The 12114-nt window shown below is 42.0% G+C and overlaps 1 protein-coding gene across 3 annotated transcripts in view; it reads left to right on the top strand.

Moving 5' to 3' along the window:
- The window catches only part of TP53BP2 (tumor protein p53 binding protein 2), a 68230-nt gene that overhangs the window by 22816 nt on the left and 33300 nt on the right, over positions 1–12114 (top strand). For 2 of the 3 annotated variants that reach the window (XM_033197349.1, XM_033197350.1), the window contains 2 exons: positions 2954–3101; positions 10475–10588. In XM_033197349.1, the coding sequence (XP_033053240.1) occupies positions 2954–3101; positions 10475–10588 (262 nt within the window). The remainder of the gene's footprint in view (positions 1–2953; positions 3102–10474; positions 10589–12114) is intronic. The other variant, XM_033197351.1, reaches the window with a different exon arrangement.

Raw genomic sequence — 12114 nt, 5'->3', positions numbered from 1 at the left:
TGTGGGAAAAGTAACCATAAATAGAACACATCTGTCATCATTCTTAATTATACTTTTAAATAAATGAAGCTGTTGGTTTTCCAGAAAGTAGAAGATCAGATCTCTGTTAAAGTGTGGGTAACTGGTTAAATGGAGCATTTCCTAATATTTTCTTTCTATAAAGCACAGCTTAAAGAATAGAGGATAGATCAGAAGAACAGAATTGTACCGTTACCTTCCCATTTCAGTAGGCAAGTAGATCACTTATCTGAGTCTTTTTCTTCATTTATAAAGAGAAAGTAACACCTGCTGTTTATCTGAGAGTTGATGTACGTTTCTGAGATAATGTGTCTGAAAGATGAAGTTTAGGGAGGTAAGGTGCTATCTCACATAATAGGCTTTTATTTGTTGATAAGGTGTGTGTTTAGCATATACTCTGTATTTCCAGTATTTCTGTAACTTAACACTTCTAAGCCTCATGTTTACAATGAAAAGTTACTATTTTCTAAGTGATAAACTTCAAAGCAAGTTTTCCTTTCGGTAGGGAGTATGGAGAGGTAGTATTTAATGCTAAAATGTACATTATTTGTTTCCATCACTGAATATGCTGTATACTTTGGGAGCAGCAGATGAGTGTAATTCTGTGCTGTTATTTTTTCCATGATTTAGTCAAGCCTTTATGACTTTTGTGTCATAATTTTGAGTGCCACCTTGTTGCCTAAGTTGAACCCTAGAACTATGTACCTTTATGTAGTCAAAATGTGAAAAACCTGAGATAATTAGCTTGAAAGCTTCTGAGCTCATACTGGGAAAGTCTACAGTGTTTTTTTGTTTTTTTTTTTCCATTAAAAATTGTTTCAACAGTGTTCACTATTCTAATTTTTCCGGATCACCCTCTGTTTTAGCTGTTCATGTGAGTTAACAGCTTTGGTTGCAGAATGTGGAGGCTTGGACTGGCTTGAGTGCAAGGGGCCACCCTTTCTCTCATGTATATCTTCTCTTACTCTGACCAAATCTTGAGGCACTGAGTCTGATGTCTTAGCCAGTTTCCATTGTCATCCCTAACCAGGTGCTGCCTTTTTGCAAACAACGTCTTAATGCAGCTTTCTCCATTTGGGGGTAATGGACAGAGACATTTAAACTGGAAGGGGAGTTGTGTGACTGTTGGTAGGCCCTCCGATTCCTGTGTGATGTCCTCGTGTCATTGTGGTCATAGTGTATATCCTACTTATTCTGCTTTTTTGCAGTCTTAAAACCCAAACTTTTCCCAGTGCTTAGCATAATTTCATTAATGATTTTAAAAGACTAAACTTGTCCCTCAAGTTTATGTTCCATAGGTTATGCATTCTTTCTTTGATTGGAATTATTTCCACAGGATGTATTTTCACTGTGAGGTAATGCTTTCAAATTATTATTATTTTTTAATCCTGATACATATTGATTTGCATGGAGTTACTCATTGAATTTAATAAACATAGGGGCTTACTAATTTGCATCACCATCAAAAGTTTGTTTCCTGTTTTACTTAGTTTCTTCAGCATTGGAAATTAACAAGATTTTTTTTTTGTAATTTAATAGGTGTGAAAACTTTAATTCTTTAGTAGCAGTGTTTCTAAGATACAGCGTCTTTTTTTACTAGGAGAATGATTGTTAAGATTGTTAGTAAGGTTTTTTTTTTTTTTTTTTTTGGGTCAGGGTCTCACCCAGGCTGGAGTGCAGTGGTGCAGTTGCTTCTCACTATAAGTATGACCTCCTGGGCTCAAGCAGTCTTCCCCACTCAGCCTTCCAAGTAGCAGGGACCACAGGCATGTGCCACCATGTCTGGCTGATTTTCTTTTAATTTTTGGTAGAAATGGAGTGTTGCTTCCTTGCCCAGACTGGTCTTAAACTCCTGGACGCATGTGGTCTTCCCAACTTGGCCTCCCAGAGTGTTGGGATTACAGGTGTAGGCCACTACACCCAGCCTATTAGTGAGTTTTAAATGTAAACCTTCTGTTGGTCTCAGTGTTTATATACAAGGTCATGTAGGTGTTAGCATAACAGCTACTCATTTCTACTTAGACTTTGTTAATGAAATCTTACATTTCAAAGTAGGTATGTAATTTGCTTAAAACATTTTAGAAGTACAATTTTTTGGCTGGGCGCAGTGGCTCATGCCTGTAATCCCAGCACTTTGGGAGGCCAAGGCAGGTGGATCACCTGAAGTCAGGAGTTTGAAAGCAGCCTGGCCAACATAATGAAACCCCGTCTCTACTAAAAATACAAAAATTAGCCGGATGTGGCGTGGTGTGGTGTGGCATGGCATGAGCCTGTAATCCCAGCTACTCGGGAGGCTGAGACAGGAGAATCACTTGAACTCGGGAGGCGTAGGTCGCAGTGAGCCGAGATCATGCCATACACTCCAGCGTGGGAGACAGAGTGAGACTCTGTCTCAAAAAAAAAAAAAAAAGTACAGTTTTTTGAATAGTTAATGTATGCACATTATATAAAGATTAGGTTATACAGCCCCATAAGCTCTGTTCCCATCCCCCTCCCACTTCAGAAGCAGCATGTTATGTTCTTATGTGTCCTTCCAAAAAAGAGACTATGCATAAATAAGTATATATGGATGAGGTTATCTCATCAACCTTTACAGGATTAACAGGAAGATATATTTGTGATATGAGTCCAGCATATATAAGTATTTGGCAAACAACGTGAATAAAACTGGCAAAAACAGATTTAATTTGAACTGATGTGACTGTATTCCAGGGTCACCAAGGGTTCTAGAGCTACTGCCCATGGTAGAGGCTGGGCTCCAGGTCTCCCTCAACCCCCAGTCAACACCTCATCTTTGGCCGGGTGACAGCCAGACTGTTCTGTTGTACATTTGCACTTCCAACTGAGATTTTGTTTGGAGAAAGGAATTTAAGGTGAACACCACATTAGGCAGACAGTACCAGTAACTGTCTTAATTTTCTCTCTTAATTTTTAGATGTTTCTCACCGTGTATCTCAGTAACAATGAGCAGCACTTCACAGAAGTTCCAGTTACTCCAGAAACAATATGCAGAGATGTGGTGGATCTGTGCAAAGAACCCGGAGAGAGTGATTGCCATTTGGCTGAAGTGTGGTGTGGCTCTGGTGAGAGACGCTGATGGCCTCGTGCTTCAGTTCTTCTGTCTTCTATTAATGTTGGTTTGTAGATGTGGCACTGTGTGAGTGCTCATGTTTCTCCGGGGAGAAACTGTAGAATAGCATGTCTGGCAGAACATAGTGTTCCTGATCCAGCTTTGGTATGATACATGAAGTCTTTTTGCTGTTTTCTTTTTCTGCAATAAAATGGAGACACCACAATATAAAATATAAAAGGTCATCTGGGATGTTGTGGTCCAATGGATAGTGCTCAACAGTGTCTTTGTATGTGTAAGCTTTACTTAATTAAAATTTGAGGCATCCTAATTGATTTGCCCTCTCTCAATTTCTGTAAGTTTTTAGAGGAAGCTACTCAGTGTTGAGGAACTGTAGTGGCAGACAGCAGTGGTGAACTCATGGGCATTATTGTAAGCCTTGAAATCAATCCCTCTGTATGGTTCTTTGGAGCTCTAAAATGGGATAACCTGGTTTCTTTTTGGCTCCATAGGAGTTGGTAGATGTGGGAGTAATTTTTCATCATTTCTGCCTTGTTCCTACACAGGCTGGGTGAACTCCTGCTGGTTTCCTTTTTCACCTCTGGGGATGCCAGATGTCCCCAGAGCAAGTTACACACAGTGTTAATTGAGTTCATGCCATTCATGATAGCTAACTTCGGCTGAGCTCCCCCTTCTTTTCAGGCAAGTCCTTTTATTCATCTTTGGTTGACTTTTCTACAATTGGATGTTCTAGAAGGTCTTCTGCAGTCTCTCCGAATTACTTTCTTTTCTCTTTACGTAGGAACCAGATTAGAACAATCACATGAAGAAACCCAAGGGATCTTTTGAAAACGAAAATCAGATAATTTCACTTTCCTGCTTAAAACTAGCGACTTCTCCTCCACTTAGAATAAAATCCAAACTTTTAATATGAGGTTGTGAAGTTCTGTAGATTCTTAGTCTTTGCTCTTATCTGGTACCATTTTCTTCTCTGCTTCTTCCTGCAGCTTTTAAAATATTTCTTGAATATGCTAAGCTCATACCCACCTTAGAGTCATTGGTGATAGCCATTCCCACTGTTTGTATTGCTCTGTCTCCAGATACTGTCATTGCTGGTTCCTTCTGGATTGCAGCTAAAATGTTAACCTCCTTGGAGAGGCTTTTCCTGAGCACCCTGCCAAAAGTAACCATGAAGTTAGTTCTCAGTTATATCATCCTGATGTAATCCTCTGCGGAAGGTGCATCACTCTGACTTTGTGTGTGTTATCCTGATAGCCCCAAACATATGCACTAGAATGTAAACTATTTAAGGATAGAGACCTTGTTTATCTTGTTCATTGCTGTATCCCCAGCTCAAGGGGAGTGCCTTGTACCTAGCAGGTGCTGTAGAAATATTTTTGGAATGAGGAAATGAACTTCTAGCTGCTCCTGGTAACTTCCTTGCATTCAGCAAATTACCTTGCTTTATTCTTTACTGAGATAATCGAAACCATCCATTGTGTGCTTCCTCAGTTTTCTTACTCTGTACCTTAGATTCCCTCTGTGTGTCTCCCTTTTTTTCTCATTTTCATAGAGGAAGAAGCGTGCGTTCTTTGCTGGTGCTATACTCTGTTCCTTGACACTTTTGATCCCACTTATTCCTCTTGCTCACTTGAATTTAATAACCTTTACTATGTGATGATGACATGTAAAGGATTTTCTTTCTTACAACCTTTTTTTTTTTGAGACGGAGTTTCACTCTTGTTGCCCAGGCTGGAGTGCAATGGCGCGATCTCGGCTCACTGCAACCTCCGCCTCCCGGGTTCAAGCGATTCTCCTGCCTCAGCCTCCCGAGTAGCTGGGATTACAGGCATGTGCCACCATGTCCAGCTAATTTTGTATTTTTAGTAGAGACGGGCTTTCTTCGTGTTGTTCAGGCAGGTCTCGAACTCCTGACGGTGATCCGCCTGCCTTGGCCTCCCAAAGTGCTGGGATTACAGGAGTGAGCCACCACACCTGGCACAACTTTTTAATTAAAAAAACTTTTGGCTGGACACGATGGCTCACGCCTATAATCCCAGCACTTTGGGAGGCCGAGGAGGGTTGATCACCTGAGGTTAGGAGTTTGAGGCCAGCCTGGCCAACATGGTGAAATCCCGCCTCTACTAAAATAAAATACAAAAATTAGCCAGGTATGATGGTGGGCACCTGTAATCCTAGCTACTGGGGAGGCTGAGGCAGGAGAATCCCATGAACTTGGGAGGCAGAGGTTGCAGTGAGCCGAGGTGGCGCGACTCCACTCCACTCCAGCCTGGGTGGCAGAGCAAGATTCTGTCTCAAAAAAGGAAAAAAAAATTATTTTTAAATGACAACACCGATACGTGTTCTAGGTTTTTTTGTTTTGTTTTTCTTTTCTTTTTTTTTTTTTTTTTTTTGAGATGGAGTCTCGCTCTGTCACCAGGCTGGAGTGCAGTGGCACAATCTCGGCCCACTGTAACCTCTGCATCCTGGATTCAAGTGATTCTCGTGCCTCAACCTCCCGAGTAGTTGGGATTACAGGCACGCGCCACCACACCAGCTAGTTTTTTTTGTATTTTTAGTAGAGATAGGGTTTCATCATGTTGGCCAGGATGGTCTTGATCTCCTGACCTTGTGATCTGCCCGTCTTGGCCTCCCAGAGTGCTGGGATTACAGGCGTGAGCCACTGCGCTCAGCTCTAGTTTTTAAAAAAGGAAGTAATGTAAACAGAATGGATGTCTCTCTCCTAAGCAATTCCCTTCGTCTCTTGATGTAATCACTTTAGCCAGATAATTTCTCAGACCTTTTCTCTGCATTTGTAAGTAACTGTAGAAATATTTTTGTGTTGTTTCTATATATTTTCTTTATGTAAGCAATAGCATACATATCAGTGTTCTCCAATTTACTATTTTACCTTACAACATAGCTTATGGATCTTTCCTTTTCAGATTAGTATGTATAAATCTATATCTTTTTTTTTTTTTGAGACGGAGTCTCACTCTGTTGCCCAGGCTGGGGTGCGGTGGCACCATCTCGGCTCACTGCCACCTCTGCCTCCCAGGTTCAAGCGATTCTGCTGCCTCAGCCCCCCAAGTATCTGGAACTACAGGCACCCACCACCACACCCAGCTAATTTTTATATTTTTATTAGAGATGGAGTTTCACCATGTTGACCAGGCTGGTCTTGAACTCCTGACCTCAAGTGATACACCAGCCTCAGCCTCCCAAAATGCTGGGATTATAGACATGAGCCACCATGTTATTTTTATTTTTATTTTTATTTTTATTTTTTTTTGAGGCGGAGTCTCGCTCTGTCGCCCGGACTGGAGTGCAGTGGCCAGATCTCAGCTCACTGCAAGCTCCGCCTCCCGGGTTTTACGCCATTCTCCTGCCTCAGCCTCCCGAGTAGCTGGGACTACAGGCGCCCGCCACCTCGCCCGGCTAGTTTTTTGTATTTTTTAGTAGAGACGGGGTTTCACCATGTTAGCCAGGATGGTCTCGATCTCCTGACCTCGTGATCCGCCCGTCTCGGCCTCCCAAAGTGCTGGGATTACAGGCTTGAGCCACCGTGCCCGGCCCCCACCATGTTATTTTTATTTTTATTTTTATTTTTATTTTTTTTTGAGGCGGAGTCTCGCTCTGTCGCCCGGACTGGAGTGCAGTGGCCAGATCTCAGCTCACTGCAAGCTCCGCCTCCCGGGTTTTACGCCATTCTCCTGCCTCAGCCTCCCGAGTAGCTGGGACTACAGGCGCCCGCCACCTCGCCCGGCTAGTTTTTTGTATTTTTTAGTAGAGACGGGGTTTCACCATGTTAGCCAGGATGGTCTCGATCTCCTGACCTCGTGATCCGCCCGTCTCGGCCTCCCAAAGTGCTGGGATTACAGGCTTGAGCCACCGTGCCCGGCCCACCATGTTATTTTTAAATTATCACATAATTTCCCCCAGTATGCATAAACTACAGTTGAGCTAACAATTGCTTTATTTACAAACGTTTAAATTAATTATCTTGTTTTAATAAGTGCTGAGTAAAAATCCTTTTAGGAACTTCTTCTGATCCTATGCAAGCATTTCTCTAAAGGGTGGATGCCAAAAATGGAATTCTTTGGTTAAAAGTTCATAACATTTTTTTAATTTTCAAAAAAAATATTTTTCTTCTTCTTTACTCCCCTCCCCCTCCTCTCCCTCTCCTCCTTGCCATCCTCCTCTCCCTCTCCCTCCTCCTCATGCAGTAACTGATGTGAAATATTTTATTTTTTTACTGAGACAAGGTCTTGCTGTGTCGCCCAGGCTGGAGTGCAGTGTGGTGCAGTCTTGGCTTGCTGCAGCCTTGACCTCCTAGGCTTAAGTGATCCTCTCATAAGCCTCCTGAGTAGTTGGGACTACAGGAATGTGCCACCACACCCAGCTAATTTTTCTGTTTTTTGTAAAGATGGGGTTTTGCTATGTTGCCTAGGCTGGTCTGGAACTCCTGGGCTTAAGTGATCCTCCAGCCTCAGCCTTCTAAAGTGTTGTGATTACAGGCGTAAGCCACTGTGCCTGGCGAGGCCACACATTTTTAAAATTTTTAAAAAATTTTATTGTGTATATTCAAGGTATACAACATGATGTTATGGGATACTTATAGGTAGTAAACAGGTTACTGTCATGAACCAAATTAACATAAAGTTTTGCACATTTGAAAATGTAATATATATTGTCAAATTTTCTTCGGCAAAGGTTATATCAGTTCATACCCTTTCCAGTTATTTCTAGATGTATTCCTCATCAAGTTATAATATTTTAACTTTTACTAAACTGATAGCTGAAAACTTGACTTTTGTTTAAATTTGCATATTTCTGATTTCAAATGTGGTTGCCTGTTTTTTCATTTGTTCGTTGGCCATTGGCTTTTTGGTTTTTGAAATTGTTTCTTTATATCCTTTGCTCATGTTTACTCTGGCTTTTTCCCTTCCCTCTTGATTTGAAGGCATTGAAAAACCATTCAGGATCTCAGGCCTATATGTGTGTTATTAAAAAAAAATTTCTTATTCCAAAGCTGTAACTTAATTCTCTAAGTGTTAAGCCTTTCTTCTCCTCTCTTGTCTTCCTCTTCTTTCCTTTTCCATTTCCTCACTACCCACTTGTGCATTTGCTTAGTGGATATTTCTTGGATGCCTGTTACGTGCTAGGGACTGCACTTGATGGAGAGGGATAGAGAGATGAAAGTTGCCTTCAGGTATGTTACAGGGCACAAAGAAAAACAAGTATCCACAGACATTTATAATACAATGTGATAGTTGCAGTAATAGATGTGTTTCATCTGCAGGAAAAAAGGGTGCTGGGGGGCGGATGATGCATGGTAGGAATGGCTTGTTCAGAGTCATATAGGCAGGAATGCCAAGGAGATACAGTCGTGGGTCACTTAATGATGGTAATATGTGCTGAGAAATTTGTCATTAGGTGATTTTGTTGTTGTGTGAACATCATAGAGTATACTTACGCAAATCTAGATGGTATAGCCTACTACACACCTAGGCTATACGGTATATAGCCTATCACTCCTAGGCTACAAACCTGTACAACATGTTACTGTATTGAATACTGTAGGCAGTTATAACACAGTGGTATTTGTGTATCTAAACATGTTTAAACATAGGGAAAGGTACAGTAAAAATATGGCCTTACAATCTTATGGGACCACTGTCAACATGCAGTGCATGACTGTAGGTGTGGTTGGCACACAGGTGTTAGTAGGGAGCTTTGAGAGCCTTTGAAGTGTCTGTTTCAGTTTATGCAGGCCTGTGCCTGATCTTTTGCCATCATAGGCCCATTGGGATGTCAGCCTGGAGCTTATGAGAAAGTCCATATCCTTCTGGGGCAGTCCGGCGTGGATTGCAAGCTACTTTACTTCCTTTGAGTTGTCTCTTTGCTCCTGAAACCTGGAGATTTTACTTGTTTTGAGTACAGCTTGTGTGTGTGTATTTTGTAGGGGTAGGTGGAAGGGCTACTCAGAATTTCTTTTGGAGGGTTTCTCTCTAACTATGGTATATCCTTTTTTGGGGGTCTTAGAATATGTGTGGTTTATAAAAGGGGATGATCTGTGTCAACTCTCAGTATGTTATGTGACTGGAAGTAGAACCAGAACCGCACTTTGTTGCAGCCAAGCAGGTTAAGTTCAGGGTTGGTTCACCAAATTGGCTGCTTGAATTGAATTGAATGCTTGCCTGCTCTGTTCTCTCCCATGTTTATTTAAGGTGTTGATTACTAATAAATGTGTTGAGTTTTCTTAGGGTATTTCAACATTCTTATATTTAAAAATTATGTTGACATTACTGGAGTTTTGTTGATTTTAAGCAGTTGCTGCCTCAAACAGTATGTCTTGTTTTTATATCCAGATCCCTTGAGATTGGAAGATTTTTTTTAGGACAGCTTGAGATATTGTTTCTCCTGAGGCTTCTATTTTTACTACGTGTTTAGGTGTGCCCTTCTTTTTTTTTTCCAGAAAAATTCTGACACTGGTATTCTCACTAGAAGAAGGGCAAATATAGATACATTTTACAGCAGTAAATAGACTTTTATTTGGAAATGGATAGGTCTGATTTTTTTAAACATAGTTTGTAAAATTATAATTTAAAAATAGCCTGTATTGAAAACTACAATTAAAAAAAGAAAGATTAGGCTATTTAGAAAGTTGCTTTTTAATTTTTTTGTATATTCAGAGAATCATGAACATCAGTGTTAGAAGGGACTGTCTGATCTAATATAGATTTTACAGAAACTTTTGGAACTACAGAAGTTAAATGGCCAGGCACGGTGGCTTACGCCTGTAATCCCAGCACTTTGGGAGCCCGAGACGGGTGGATCACGAGGTCAGGAGATCGAGACCATCCTGGCTAACATGGCGAAACCCTGTCTCTACTAAAAATACAAAAAAATTAGCCAGGCGAGGTGGCGGGCGCCTGTAGTCCCAGCTGCTCAGGAGGCTGAGGCAGGAGAATGGCGTGAACCCGGGAGGTGGAGCTTGCAGTGAGCCGAGATCACGCCACTGCACTCCAGCCTGGGCGACTGAGCAAGACTTCGTCTCAAAAAAGAAAAAAAGAAAAAAAAAAAGAAGTTAAATGGCACGCCTGTGGCCAGCATGGAGCCCACTGGATTAGACTACTGAGCTCCCGACAGCTGGCAGAGATGCATTACCCTTTCTAGTATTCCACCCTGGTTTGACTCTGATCGTGTGTGTGGAAAATCTGTGTTACTTCATTTTCTAAGATGTGTTTTAATGAAAAAAATTTACCTGAGATACTAAGCATTTGGTGTTCTATAATGTATAATTTGCATGAAGGATAGATGATGAATGATATATTTATCTTTCTTTTACCTGAAAATAATGTGGTTTCTACTCATTTGCTTTAGAACGTCCAGTTGCAGATAATGAGCGAATGTTTGATATTCTTCAGCGATTCGGAAGTCAGAGGAACGAAGCTCGCTTCTTCCTTCGTCATGAACACCCCCCTGGCAGGGACATTGGTAGGTAGTGCTCTGTGAATCGTGACAGATATTTAAGCTTTTATTTTGTGCTGGTAGCGCATGATGAGAAGCCAGGTAATTTGAGAGGTGAAGGAGAGGTTAGGAAATGTAAACAGTGGAAATAGGATGAAGAGAAGTTTGACTATAGTTTTTTAATGCGGGTGGGAAGGAGTCATTAGAGTAGGGGTTTGAAACTCTAAGAAAGAGAATACTTGTTAGTCAGGGTCCCTGATTAGGTCCTTCGACAGCCCTGAGGCAGAAAGTCCTCTTAGACAAGAGGAAGGATCCCTCTTCCATAATAACAGGACAGAAATAAAACTGTGGCAGATGTGGCTAAATTTGTGCATTTTGTGGGAGTAAGTTGAGGGATTTCTCATCTAAAAACATTTGTTTTCTCTGAGGTAGGAGTGATGATGGAGGTGGGTGGGAAGTTTGAGCTGTTTTGGAGATTAGGAGAGAAGGCTTACTAGGGAATCCAGGCTGCTGGGAGCCATTGAGGCCAGTTGAGATGAGAGACCATGAGACCATACATGATTTTTCTCCAGTGGTGGTCTACAGCCCAGGTGGGTTGTAAGAAGAGAATAAACCAAAGGTATCTAGACAAATTCTTTCTAGGCAATTGTCTAGAAAACCCAAGGTTTCTAGACAAATTCAGTGGAAGGTCAGTGGGGATACCTCAGCTGGGTGGGGAAGAAGTGAAGACAGGAGGGACTTTGGGGAAAGAGTAGACAGAGTTAAGAGGCTGCGAGTCTCAGATGAAAGAACAGGTGTCGTGAGAGGAAATGAGTGAGACAGGCAGATTGAAAGGAAATAGTGTTCAAAAAACAGAAGGTTTGAATTGAAAATTTCGGAGGTAGAGGGCGTCTAGTGTTGTGGTCCCAGGTGGGGCCCTGAAATGAACCTGAATTAGAGTGGAGACGAGAAAACTAGAACTGAGAGGCTAGCATTTGGGCAGTAACGTCATCCAGAATGAAGGCAGAACTTGGAGGTGGAGAGAACAAGGGAGTCAACTGGTTACATTGTTAGTGACCAGGATTGTGACCAGAGTTTATAGATGACTGTAAGGGGAGGGTGGAGGAGAGTGTGGGTGGGAAGCAGCAGTAGACACTGGGGACACAGCCATCCCTGTGACCCAGCAGTCTTGTAGGATGTGGGAGAACGAGCAGGATTATTGGACATTATAAAAGCTCAGTTTTGGCTGAACGTGGTGGTTCATGCCTGTAATCCCAGCACTTCGGAAGGCCGAGGCGGGAGAATCACGAGGTCAGGAGATCTAGACAGACCATGCTGGCCAACATGACGAAACCTCGTCTCTACTAAAAATAAAAAAATTAGCTGGACGTGGGACCTGTGATCCCAGCTGCTCAGGATGCTGAGGCAGGAGAATCGCTTGAATCAGGGAGTTGGAGGTTGCAGTGAGCCGAGATGGCACCACTGCGCTCCAGCCTGGCGACAGAGCAAGACTCGTCTGAAACAACAACAGCAACAACAACAACAACAACAACAACAAAACCAAAATTAGCTGG

The sequence above is a fragment of the Trachypithecus francoisi genome, unplaced genomic scaffold (assembly GCF_009764315.1).
Source record: "Trachypithecus francoisi isolate TF-2019V2 unplaced genomic scaffold, Tfra_2.0 Lachesis_group5, whole genome shotgun sequence".
Classification (NCBI taxonomy): domain Eukaryota; kingdom Metazoa; phylum Chordata; class Mammalia; order Primates; family Cercopithecidae; genus Trachypithecus; species Trachypithecus francoisi.
Note: the sequence above shows the minus strand (reverse complement) of the source record. Positions and strands in the feature narration are given on the sequence as shown.